Below are 12,650 nucleotides of genomic sequence, written 5' to 3'. Positions count from 1 at the left end.
TGCCAATAACATTCATTTAGTACTGAATGTGAGAGCTGTCAAAAATTAAATTGTTTTTGAATATGAAAGCCCCACCTTGGGTAACTGACAGAGATTCTCTTCTAGGCTATTATCTGGCTCCTAACTTAGGTTTGCTGCACCAGATTAAAGAAAAAAACTGGGAATGTTTGTTATAGCCATTCTGTGTTAATGCTGCTTAGATTTTTCTGTGGCTTGATAAAGGATTCTGTCCCAGAGAAGAGCAAATTCTGCCCTAGCAGCCCTGGCACTGACCTGGCCCAGCTCGGCCCTCTCATGTGTGGACCAAGGACAAGGATTTGACAAGAACTTGGGTAGAAATAGCAGCCCCAGAGTTGTTGTTTTTCACCCCAGAGAAGGAAGCGGTTGTGTGAACAGTGGCTAGATCAAATTATGTTTAGAATAGCTCTTGAGGAGAGGTGAATACTTAATTTGGGGTGCTATTGTCTAAAATCTCAGAAAGTGTTTGTTCTGCCTTGTTCATATTCTTACTAATGTCATTTGAATGCAAATTTTTCCTTTCTAGCATCTGCTTTAGCTGCAGATTTAATGCTGGTATATATGCATGAAATCTTCAAGTACATTGCTTAAATAAATCTTGATCATCTGGTTTGCTAAGGATAACACTTTCAAAAACTTCAGAGGGGTAGCTGAGTTAGTCTGTAACTAGAAAAACTTAAACTACAAATAGTCTAGCAGCCCTTTAGAGACTAACAAAACATGTAGATGATACCGTGAGCTTTCGTGGGCACAACCCACTTCTTCAGATGAAAGAAGTGGACTGCACCCACGAAAGCTCATGATACTATCTACGTCTCATTTTCAAAAACTATAACTTGCATTATTTTTAGAAGTATTTACTCCAGGTTTTGTGGATTTCCACTTGGAAGTCCCTCTATAAAATATATTTTAGTATACCATGTAATAGTAGATTATACAGACTTGATATATGATTTTGTACCTTATGTATTTTCAAAGTCATAGTTTTAGTCCATGCTGCAAACAGTGTATTAGATAATGTTTTGGCCATAAGTCGCCTGTGGGTGGTTAATACATCTTTTTTTTAATGAAAGTCAGTTGATTGGTGTGATGTAATCACCTAGAATCCTTGATCTTGTTTCATTCATTCTCTCACCCAAGTAACTGTTGTTATTGTCACCACTGATGCTTTATGAAAATTGGCTTACGAAGATGCTATAGACAAAATGCATCATGAGACACAATTTCATTTTTTGTATGTGAAGTTAGAAACATGAAGTGTGAATTTGTTTCTAATTCTAAATATGTTAATGAGGGCCATTAGTGATACTCCAGAAACATAATGGCTCGGTAATCAAACCAATGATCTGTGTATGGCTTTGTTTTTCCAGTAAGCCCAAACTGTGGTTGGTCTTGCCAGGACATGTAGCCAGGCCCCCTGGTGCTGAAATCCATTTGGGATCTTGTAGTTTTCCACTCAAAGTGAGAAAAGTTTTGAACTGAACACAAAGAATTCCTGCCTTGGGCAAAAAAAATATAAAGGTGAGAAAACAAACAATAAGGGAGTTGCCAGATGCCACTTATTACCCAGGATGCTTGCTGGTAACATCTAAGGCTGAACAAAGGGGAAGCATTGGGCCCACGCTAGGAGGCTGCCTATTTTTTTTTCAGAAGCTGATTAGAACTACTGTTAGGTTAAGAATTTGCATGTAACAAGTTTCTTAGAATATTGGGCTTAATTGGTTTGTTTTTGTTTAATTTGGCTTAATAACTTAGTATGATCTATCTGTTTTCACTTGCAATTACATAAATCCTCCTTTTTATGCTTAATAAAAACACTTTTGTTTATTATCAAGCCCAGCGTAAATAATTGTTACCTGTGGGGGAACAACCACTTTGCATCTCTTTCATTGATAAAGGGTGTGAACTTATGAGCTTTCTCAGTGTAACAGAGGGATTTATTTTGGGGTTTTGGTCTCTTTTGAAGGCTGTTCCTGAATGCTCTAAGACCCTCTGAGTTGGTTCAGTATCTGTGTTACTCTGCAGGGAGGCTGTTCCCCAACTCTGTGCCTTGGCTGGGGGAAACCAGCACATCTGGTCCAGCAGGACAAAGTGGTGGGATGCTCCAGAGGGCAGGTAAATGGGGTCAGTGGCATGACGAGCACAACAAGTGACAGCTCCAAGAGGCCTCTGTGATTGAACCCATCATTATTGCATTATTAGCCTCAATGGGCAAGTCTGAGTCTACTCCCCACATAACATCCTGATCAGCCTTGATTATTCTTATTTTCTGTCTGCTGCTGCTGTTCCATATGAACAGATGCAGTATTAAGGTAATAATACAGTGTTAAGACATGCACTTGTCCCCCACCTTCTGCCACTGGACTGTCTGCATCTAGTTTTTCACCTCCTCTTTTGTGATCCAAATTACCAGTTCCTCCCTCAGTGCAGAAATATTCCTTTTCCAGTACAATTGTAATTGACTGACAAGGTAGAACAATCTACTTTTCTTTTTCTCTAGAGGAACTGAGCTTGTGGGAGGGCCGTAACTTAAGTGTGGTTGCATATACCAGAGATATCCCAGAAAAACTCCACCGTATCCAAGGAATGCCTTTGCTCTTCCGCTTTTTTTTGCAGAAAAGCAAATGCGCTCTTTCGGGGAGCCCTATATCCCTTATTCCACCAGGGATAAGGACTCCACTGAAAGAGGAGGCTTTTCTGACATTTGGTTCTATCTAGACAGGGCCAAATGGCGAAAAAGCCTCTTCCAGAAAAGCGATTGGAAAAAGCTATGCAAATTGCGGAGCGCAATTTGTGTAGCATTTTCCAACAAAGGACTGCAGTATAGACCTAGCCTAATACACTGAGGAATCCTGTGGCATCTTAAAGACTAACTGATTTATTTGGGCATAGGTTTCATGGGCAAAACCCCACTTTGTTAGATGTATGTGATTAAGTGGGATTTTGCCCACAAAAGCTTATGCCCACATAAGTCTGCTTGTCTTTAAAGTACCACAGGACTCCTTGATGTTTTTTCAAGAAGAGTAGAGGAATCTTTTTCTCTTGAAGGCTTCATGTCAAGTCTGGAGACCTTTCTGGAAGATAACTTAGTCAAACACAAGGGCTATGTTAACACTGGCGGCTTCTTGCACAAGAATATCTTGTGCAAGAAGTCTTGCGCAAGAAAACGTCCGCACTGCCATGTGCGAGCTGTGCTTTTGCGCAAGAGCATCCATGGCAGCGTGGACGCTCTCTTGCGCAAGAAAGCTCCGATGGCTATTTTAGCCATAGGGCTTTCTTGCGCAAGAAACCCCTGCCGAGCGTCCACACTGCCCTCTTGCGCAAGAGCCCCTGTGCAAGAGGGCATACACCTGTTAAAAAAGAGCATAGCTCTTGCGCAAGAAGCTCTCTGTTACCACGCCGTACTGTAAATCTTCTTGCGCAAGAGCGGGTAGACAGTGTGGACGCTCTGCGGATTCTTGTGCAAGAACAGTTGTTCTTGCGCAAGAACCCACCAGTGTAGACATAGCCAAGGTGTTCGAAACATAAATTGTTTTGAAGTCCAAACAATGGACTTCAAAAATAGACTTTGAAAAACTCTTTGATCAGAAGAAAAGGGTCCACTGGAAGAAAATATAAGGAGAAAAAGAGTGCAGGAGAGCTGGTAATTTATCAAAGGCTTTGTCTACACTGCCAGCTTTTGCCAGCAGAGTATACAAATGAAGTACTGATTAGCATTTTGCTTCTTTTGCATATCTATTCAAGCCGTTTTTGTGCAAGGGGTATTTGTGCAAAAACAAGCACTGTGGACATTTCCTTTTTGCGCATGATCCTTATGCCTCTCCCAGAATACCCACGGGTTGCGCATGACTGATTTAGAGGAAGGAGAGCACAGCAAATATACCAATTTACCACCACCACTCCGGTACAGTATGTGTGCCTTGTACATGCACATTCCTGACCCCTACATATGGATGATAAAGTTCTGAAAGTATGAAATTTAGGAATATAAGACACAAACTGGAAGGAAGATGCTTGGCTGCAGAGCTCTGGCTCCTGCTATCATAAGTAATTCCTCCATACAAGTTCCCTTAGAAATGTGTGCATCTCTCTCTTAAAGCAACCCTCTTTGTTTGTCCATTGAGGCGAGGGAACACTCGTCCTGGGGCATCTGGGGAAAAGAAAAGGGTCCTGCTAATTTTCTTTTTAGCACCTAGGAGATACCATTCTCCTAAAAAGGGAGCAGCCTCTAGCTTTCATATTTATTAAATATGAGGCCAGACACATTCATCAGTAAACATTTAAACTGAAACAGAGGGGGAAAGAAATATTTCTCAAACAAGGGAATTTTAAAAGGAGAAGCTACTACAATTGAAAAATGGAGAACTCTTCCAGATCTGAGAGGACTTTTAATTAATGTTTCTTTAGTACATAGGAAAAAGCAAAACGTGAGATTTGGTATCAATGTACAGTAATGAGAGAAAGAAGGGTGGAAATCTGAGGAATTTGGGATCAGTTGTCACAAATTTAAGAGAAAAATGGAGAAATTGGAGGGATTTTCAATCAATAATTGATCATACGTAAAGAGGTAAAAATCTGAGAGAATTTCTTATTTATTGAGAGAAAAGAGCAACATCTGAAAGGTGAAACAACATCTCCAGTATGTACGAAGTTGGGAAAAAATGGAGGAGATTTTAATACTAACATTTCGTAATAAGAGGCAAAGAAAAATCTCAGGACCTATCAAACTAATAACAGATAACAGGAGAGAAGAGGGTGCAACGAAATTGTGGAGAGGATCGCTGTGACACCATGCTATGTCAATGCGAATTGGCTGAGGGCCCGCCATACAAAAAAACAGTCACATTGGGTCAGAGCAAAAATCCATCTATCCCAGGATCCCGTCTTCTGACACTGGTCAATGCCAGGTGCCCCAAAGGAAACGAACAGAACAGGGAATCAACAAGTGATCCATCCCCTGTAGCCCATTCCTACCTTCTGGCAATGAGAGGCTTAGTCTAGACATTAACAACTCACATCAGAGTAGAGATGTGAATGGTTAACCGATAAGCCTTGCCTTAATGGGCAATGCTTACCAGTTATGGTTAACCAGTGGGGGCTCAAGCAGCTCCCCACCTGCCACGGGCAGGGGGCTGCAGCAGCCCTGTGGACCAGTCACAAGTAAGGGTGCACAAGTCTGCAGCCAGGGGAGGGCACTCCAGCTGGGCAGCAGAGGATGGGGGCCATTCCATCTCCCCTTTAATTGGTTAACTATTACATTGAACCGGTTAACTCAGGGGTTGGCAACCTTTTCAAACAAAAGAGCCAAAGCATATCAAAATTCAGAACAATTGGTCAACAAAGAACCAGTATAAGAATGCCCATTTGCATGACTGGTAATATACAACTTAATATTATTGATAATTAACATGATTGATTAATATCATAAATTAAACATTGTACTTGCAGACTTTATTTAATGGGACTTCTGCTGCTGCTGGGGATGCAGTTTGTGGATGTGGGTGTGCAGTAGTCAGGGTTAGGCTGCATGAGGGGCTCAGGGCAGAGGGTGGGGTTGGGGGAGGTGCAGGAGGATGGGAAGTGGAGTATGTGTGGGTGGAGGGCCTTGGGTCTAGATTACCTTGCGGGGCCAGGGCTTGGCTGCTGCACCTGGGCAGCAGTGGCTGGATGAGGGACTGGTCCAGGGTCACTGCAGCCAGATGGTAGTCTCTCCTCCTACCTGTGCAGCAGCAGGAGGGGGACTGTAGCCAGCCCTGGCTGTGGCCAGAGTGGGGCCAAAACAGTGGGGCCTGCCCCAGGATCAGGGCCGGGGACAGGATGCTGCAGACAGAGGGGGGCTAGGCCCTGATTGAGGCTTTGTTGGCCATGCTGCCATGGTGGCTGGGGAGAGACTGCAGCCATCAGATGGGGGCCATAGCTGGGCTGCTACGGCCAGATGAAGATTTCTGCTGCCGCCAGCCCCTCTCACTACCCCGGCTCAGAGTGCACTTATGTTCTTATGTTTTCAAAATTTTGCATTAATTTTTCCTTTTAATTGAAAAAGTTGTGTGGATGTTGGGAATGACAAAAGAGCCATATGCTCTGACCCAATGTGACTGATCTTTTGTAGGGTGGGCCCTCAGCCAATTCGCATTGACATATTTGGCTAGAGAACCATAGGTTGCTGACCCCTGGGCTAACTGATGAAACAGGATTTTACATCCTTACCTCAGACCTGACAAACTCAGCACTTCGAACACACTGTTGTCATTATCTGTCAACAACCAAAATCGGTCCGGTAACAGACAGAGGTTCACCCCACCTTGCTTCTCGGGGGACTTTCTAGCAATTCTTGAAAAGTGGAGAGGAAAGGGGTCAAACCCTAAAGATTTGATCATACATGATAAAAACACCAAGGCCGCGTCTAGACTGGCAAGTTTTTCCGCAAAAGCAGCTGCTTTTGTGGAAAAACTTGCCAGCTGTCTACACTGGCCGCTTGAATTTCCGCAAGAACATTGACAATCTCATGTAAGATTGTCAGTGTTCTTGCAGAAATACTATGCTGCTCCCGTTCGGGCAAAAGCCCTCTTGCGCAAAATGTTTTTGCACAAGAGGGCCAGTGTAAACAGCTAAAAACTATTTTGGGCAAAAAGGCCCTGATAGCGAAAATGGCAATCGGGGCTTCCTTGCACAAAAGCGCGTCTAGATTGGCACAGACCCTTTTCTGCAAAATTTAGATGCTCTTTTCTGCAAATGCTTTTAACCGAAAAACTTTTCTGTTAAAAGCATTTGCGGAAAATCATGCCGGTCTAGACATAGCCTAAGACCTGAGGGGACAGCTCAAAAGGACTGTGTCTGAGGGAGGCAGGGGGCCAGCAGATCCCTGCGGGAGCAGCGATGGGGGCGGTGGGACCCAGGCGTCCGGGCCCGGCCGTCGCTGCGTCCCGGCTGGGTGTTTGCAGCGCACAGGAAGGCGCTGGGGGAGGCAGCAGCTGCGAAGGGGGCTGGATCCGAAGTGCGAGCTCTGCTCTCGCTGCCCGCGCGCTCCCGCAGCCAGGCAGAGTCTGGGGTGACCAGGCGTCCCGCCCTGCTCTGTCCGGGCGGGGCTGTCACCGCGCACGAACCGTGCTGGGATTTTTGCAGCGCCGGGACAAACAGCAGCCCAGGGAGCGCCCTGATAGGTCCCGGGACTCGCTTGCCCCCGCATCCGCAGCAGCTGATTGGTCCCCTCCTCTGTAGGTCACAGCTGCCACGTCCCACCCACCCAGCCCCGGGGAAGACGGCAGCGCTGTTGCTAGTGCCTGGCCTTGCAGCCCGGGCTGCTTGTGCCCGCGCCGCGGTGAGAGGCCGCCACCCCGCTGCACCCGCCTCCGGTGAGTATCTCCCTGCAGGCCCCTTCCAGCTGCACCCGCAGGGCCCTCTCCAGCTCCCCCCGCTGCACCCCCTGCTCTTCCCCGCCGCGCTCTGCTCTTTGTGGGAACCACCCCCGGGCCTTAGCCCGTAGATCAGCGATGGGCCACCCGGGCTAGTGAGCGGGCTGCATGAGCGCCCCTTGTTCATCTCAGCGGGCCGCCACTGTCCTAACCAAGATGGAGTCCCGGGATAGGCCTGGTTTGGTAACGGCGCTGCTGTCCCTAGAATTGGGATGGGAAGGGGGGGAGGTAACTGTAGCAACGCTTTGATTGGCGGTAGAGGGGGAGGTTGCCCATCGCTGCTTTATATGCATGGGTATTGCTAGACTCACAACAGGGACAGGAAACAGAGGAATGTATCAACCTTGTGTGTGGGCAACAGGGAGCAAAATGTCTCCTGGCTACTCATAGAACCCTGGTGGGCTGCAGGTTGCTCACTGCTGCACTAGATCCTGGCTTGCACCCCTCTTTGACCATTAGGCATCACTCCCCTCCCGGAATCAGGGAGAGAACCTAAGAGTCCAGGCTGCCGGCTCCTGCTATAACCATTAGAACCCACTTCCCTTCCTAAGCTCCAGATAACCACCAACCAGTAACTGCTGGCCAAAGGCAGGCAAGGGATGGAGCTATTTGCTCACAAAACTGTGCTGGGAACTGAGAAGCCTGGATTCATGCCTAGAGCGTTGGGGGCAGGCTGTGCAGTTGCACAGGGCAAGGGAGTTGTCAGTGCTAGCTATCCAGGTGCCAGAAAGAATGCACTGGCGCCTCTGCTCATGCTCACCTGGTACAGGATGCTTGGCTTCTATCCTCAGCTCGGGGTGGGGGTAGCGAGGTCTAGTGGTTAGAGGGGGGCAGGGGGATGGGAGCCAGGACTCCTGGATTTAGTTCCTGCCTATCAGGAGGGGGAATATACTGGCATTGTCTCTCACATGCCCCCTGGTCTCTCCAGGCACAGAGATGGCTACAAGACACATGATGCCCCATAGTCTTTTTAGGTATGATCATGCCTCGGTATGTTCCCTGCTCCCACTCATAGTGAGGAAGAAAATGGGGCCACATTGTGGTTATTGCAGGGACATGAGAAGAACAGAAGCTACCTAGAGGGTTACCATTGAGCATCACACCAGCCCATACCCCTGTGTCATCTTGGGGCATCTTTCCCCCTTGCCTCAGTTTCCCCTATGTAACCTGAGGCTGATTACTGCCTCTCAGGGGGTGGTGGGAAAAGCTGGGAGTCTAGGGCTGAGGTGGCCTCCTCCACCCTGGTTCTTCCTGATTTCCATTGTGGCTTGATGGCTGAGGGTCCCTGTTCCAGCTAGAGGCCAACATGTGCACACCGGGTTCTGTGGAAGGGAGTTCCCCAGCACCACAAGTCCAGATCAGACTCTCCTGCCTGGGGGCATGGGCAGAGAGTCCCTCCTGCCTGACCCAAGTGGCTAACACAAGGGCAGCAAAAACATTAGTAGAATGTGGCTGGGAACCGCCCCCACTCGGGAACAATTCCCTCCTCAGATATTCCTGAGACCCAGCCTCTGACACCCTCCAGCCAAGAACATCCCTGACATCTCCCTAGGCAGAGACCACCAGTGTGTGTCAGTGAATAGCACCCTAACATCACCCAGGGCCCTCCTTGAGACACCCCAGACACTTCCCCCAGGCCCACTATTAGGACCGCCCCCTTGCTGAGCAGACCCTCCCCCAAATCCAGCAACCCCACCTGCCAGATAACCTCTACCAGACCTTCACCACCTGCCTAGAAGCTGCAAAGAGACACATCTAGCAGAGATTCTGCTCAGCCAGCCCCTTTCCCCATCTACCTCATCAGCCAGGGATGCCCCTACAAGGACTCCCCAGTGGGAATACCCAGCAAAGATCATTCAGCACCAGCTGCCACAGGGACCCCAAAATCCCTGCTCCCACTAACCCCTCTACCGCTGGCCACAGTCCTCCCAGATCAATCTGTACAGAGACTCTCCCATCCCTCCATCTCCAGCTGCACCAAGAGCCAAAAGGGGCCCCCACATCACAGCTCCTGATGCTTTCCTGCACCTAATTCCCCTAGTCTCCGCCCTCCCCTTCTCCAACCCCCCAATTTTTCCCCACTCTTAATATTGCCTCTCCTCTAATAAGGATTTAAAATCCTGTTTAATTGGTTAACTGATTAAACATAGTGTTTAATTAAAGGGGGCATATGGGGGCACTCCAGCATGAGGAGGTAAGTGGGGGGCCTCTCCCTGTTATCTATTAACTGTTACCCACTCATATCCCTACCCTCAGTGCCTCAACTCTTTGTTCACTGCCCCTGCAAGGTCCACCCAGTCACATACCCCCCGCCCTCCAAACCCCAGGGTCTCTTGCTCACTTGACTCCCCCATTTTTCTGCTTTCCCCAAGCCCTAACATGCCTTTCCCCCTGGATCCTCTGTGTCCCTTCCCCAGATATCCTCAGTCTCTTGCTTCCCTGATCCATCCCCTGGGTCCTATTCTACCAGTGACCCTGGCAAGCTGAGCAGGCTGCAGCATCTACCTCTTCACCAACCAGCAGGGGAGAAGGAAGATGTGGATGCGGCTGCAGGGGGAGCTCTGGGAGCAGGGCACCTTCCCTAGACCTACTGCAGTGTCCTCCAGGTGGAGCAATGAGGCAGCCCCCTGCTCTACCAGTTGGGCACAAACAGCATCTGCCTGGGCAGCTATGGACTGGTTGATGGCTCTGGGTACCTAATGAGCTCCTTAGCCCCTTGTGTAGCATGCTGGTTGGGATCCTGGGTGCTGTTGTGGGGAGTCAGGACCAGACCTAAAGCCATAGCAGAACTGGGGGGAGTGTGTGTGGTGAAGAGGTAGAGTCAGCAGCAGATTGGGGGTTGCATCCAGCGTACAATGGGGGAAGAGGGTAGGAGGAGGGCCCTAGACGAGGGCAGGCTGTGGGGGTGGAGCACAGCTAGAGTAGAAAGGGGGCAAGAGGTGAGCCCTAGACCAGGACAGACTGGGGGACAGTGGGTGAGCCCTAGTACCAGGGGAGATTGGGGGAGTAGCCATGGCAAAATGGGGGGCAGGAGGTGGGCTCTACACCAGGGCAGATGATGGGGCGGGGGAGACAGGAGATGGTCCGTAGAACCAGACTAGATTGGGGGGCACAACCAGGGCAGATGGGGAGGAGGGCAAGGGATGAGCCTTAAACCATGGCAGATTGGGGTTGTGGGGCGCAGCGCGAACGGAATTGGGTACAGTACCAGCGAAGCGACTGAAAATGTGCCAGGCATTGGATTGTAACGTTAAGCCCCCGGCCATGGGGATGTAGCTGCTTGGGGGTCCCCTGACTCCCCCCAGGTTCTGTCAGCGCCAGAACTGGAGTCAGCCTGCGTCGGGAGCACCCAGCTCGGCGGCACCCTTCCGGCCGGCGGGGTGCGGGGACCGGCTGCCCAGGCCCACCGCCCGGCCGGGGTTTGCAGGGCATAGGCACGCGGGAAGAAGCAGCCGCAGCTCCTGGGGGTGGGCGGTGAACTAAAGTTTTCCATTAAAAGCATTTGCGGAAAAGAGCGTATAGATTGGCATGGATGCTTTTCCGCAAAAGCACTTTTTGCGGAAAAGCGTCCGTGCCAATCTAGATGCGCTTTTGCGCAAAAAAGCCCCAATCACCATTTTAGCCATCGGGGCTTTTTTGCGCAAAACAGTACTGTGCTGTCTACACTGGCCCTCTTGTGCAAATGATTTGCGCAAGAGGGCTTTTGCCCAAACGGGAGCAGCATAGTATTTCTGCAAGAAGCACTGATTTCTTACAGTAGGAAGTCAGTGTTCTTGCAGAAATTCAAGCGGCCAGTGTAGACAGCTGGCAAGTTTTTCCGCAAAAGCAGCTGATTTTGCGGAAAAACTTGCCAGTCTAGACACAGCCTATGGGTTTGACCCCTTTTCTCTCCACTTTTCAAGAGTTGCTATAAAATCCCCCCAGTGTGGGTGAGGCGCTCTCTTTTACTGGATGGAGTGCCCTTGTTGAAAGATAACAGCAAGTGTATTAGAGCAATGGGCATGTCAGGTCTGATGTAAGGATGTAACATCTCATTTAATTGGTTAACCAGTTAAATGTAATAGTTAACTAGTTAACCAATTAAAGGGGAGGTGTATTGGCTCCACTGCCCCAGCTAGAGCATTCTCCTTCCCTCCCCTGGCTGCAGACAGGGATTGCTCCAGCCAGCTGCAGTGCCCTTGCCTATGACCAGCCCCCTGTCACAGCTGGTGGGGAGCTGCTCAAACCCCCACTGGTTAATGATAACTGCTAAGCATCACCCATAAAGGGCGAGGCTTATCGGTTAACCATTCGCTTTTCTCCTCTGATGTGAGTTGTTAGTGTCTGTAGCCTCTCTCTGCCAGAAGCTGGGAATGGGCTACAGGGGATGGATCACTTGATGATTCCCTGTTCTGTTCATTTTCTTTAGGGCACCTGGCATTGACCAGTGTCAGAAGACAGGATACTGGGATAGATGGACTTTTGCTCTGACCCAATGTGACTGTTCTTTTGTATGGCGGGCCCTCAGCCAATTCGCATTGACATAGCATGTTTTCACAGTGATTCACCCCACAGTTTCCTTGGCCCTCTTCTCTCCTGTTATCTGTTACCATTTTGATAGGTCCTGAGATTTTTTCATTGCCTCTTATTATGAAATGTTAGCATTAAAATCTCCTCCTATTTTTTCTCAGCTTCTTACATACTGGAAGAAAATCCTTTCAGATGTTGCTCTTTTCTCTCAATAAATAAGAAATTCTCTCAGATTTTACCTCTTGACCTATGATCAATTATTGGCTTAAAATCCCTCCAATTTCTCCATTTATTTTCTTAAATTTGTGACAACTGATCCCAAATTCCTCAGATTTCCACCCTTCTTTCTCTCATTACTGTACATTGATACCAAATCTCATGGTTTTTTTTCCCCTATGTACTAATGAAACAATTAAAAATCCCCTCAGTTCTGGAAGTGTTCCCCCTGTTTTTCAATTGCAGTAGCTTCTCCTTTTAAAATTCCCCATGATCACCTTTCCCTTGTTTGAGAAATATTTCTTTCCCCCTCTGTTTCAGTTTAAATGTTTACTAATGAACGTATCTGTCCCCGTAATTAATACAGATCAAAGCAAGAGGCTGTTCCCTGTTTAGGAGAACTGTGTCTCCTAGGTGCTAAAAAGAAAATTAGCAGGGCCCTTTTCTTTTCTCAAGATGCCCTAGGACGAATGGGCAAACAAAGAGGGTTGCTTT

The 12,650-nt window shown here is 48.3% G+C and overlaps 1 protein-coding gene across 1 annotated transcript in view; it reads left to right on the top strand.

Moving 5' to 3' along the window:
* LOC102444983 (uncharacterized) overlaps nucleotides 1-12,650 on the top strand; it is a 67,061-nt gene that overhangs the window by 21,985 nt on the left and 32,426 nt on the right. Inside the window, exons 8-9 of the mRNA XM_075908298.1 lie at nucleotides 545-573; nucleotides 6,960-7,370. Coding sequence (XP_075764413.1) covers nucleotides 545-573; nucleotides 6,960-7,370 — 440 coding nt within the window. The remainder of the gene's footprint in view (nucleotides 1-544; nucleotides 574-6,959; nucleotides 7,371-12,650) is intronic.

This window comes from Pelodiscus sinensis, chromosome 24, assembly GCF_049634645.1.
Source record: "Pelodiscus sinensis isolate JC-2024 chromosome 24, ASM4963464v1, whole genome shotgun sequence".
In the NCBI taxonomy this organism is placed as follows: domain Eukaryota; kingdom Metazoa; phylum Chordata; order Testudines; family Trionychidae; genus Pelodiscus; species Pelodiscus sinensis.
The sequence above is the reverse complement of the archived record's forward strand: the minus strand, read 5'-3'. Positions and strand labels throughout refer to the sequence as shown.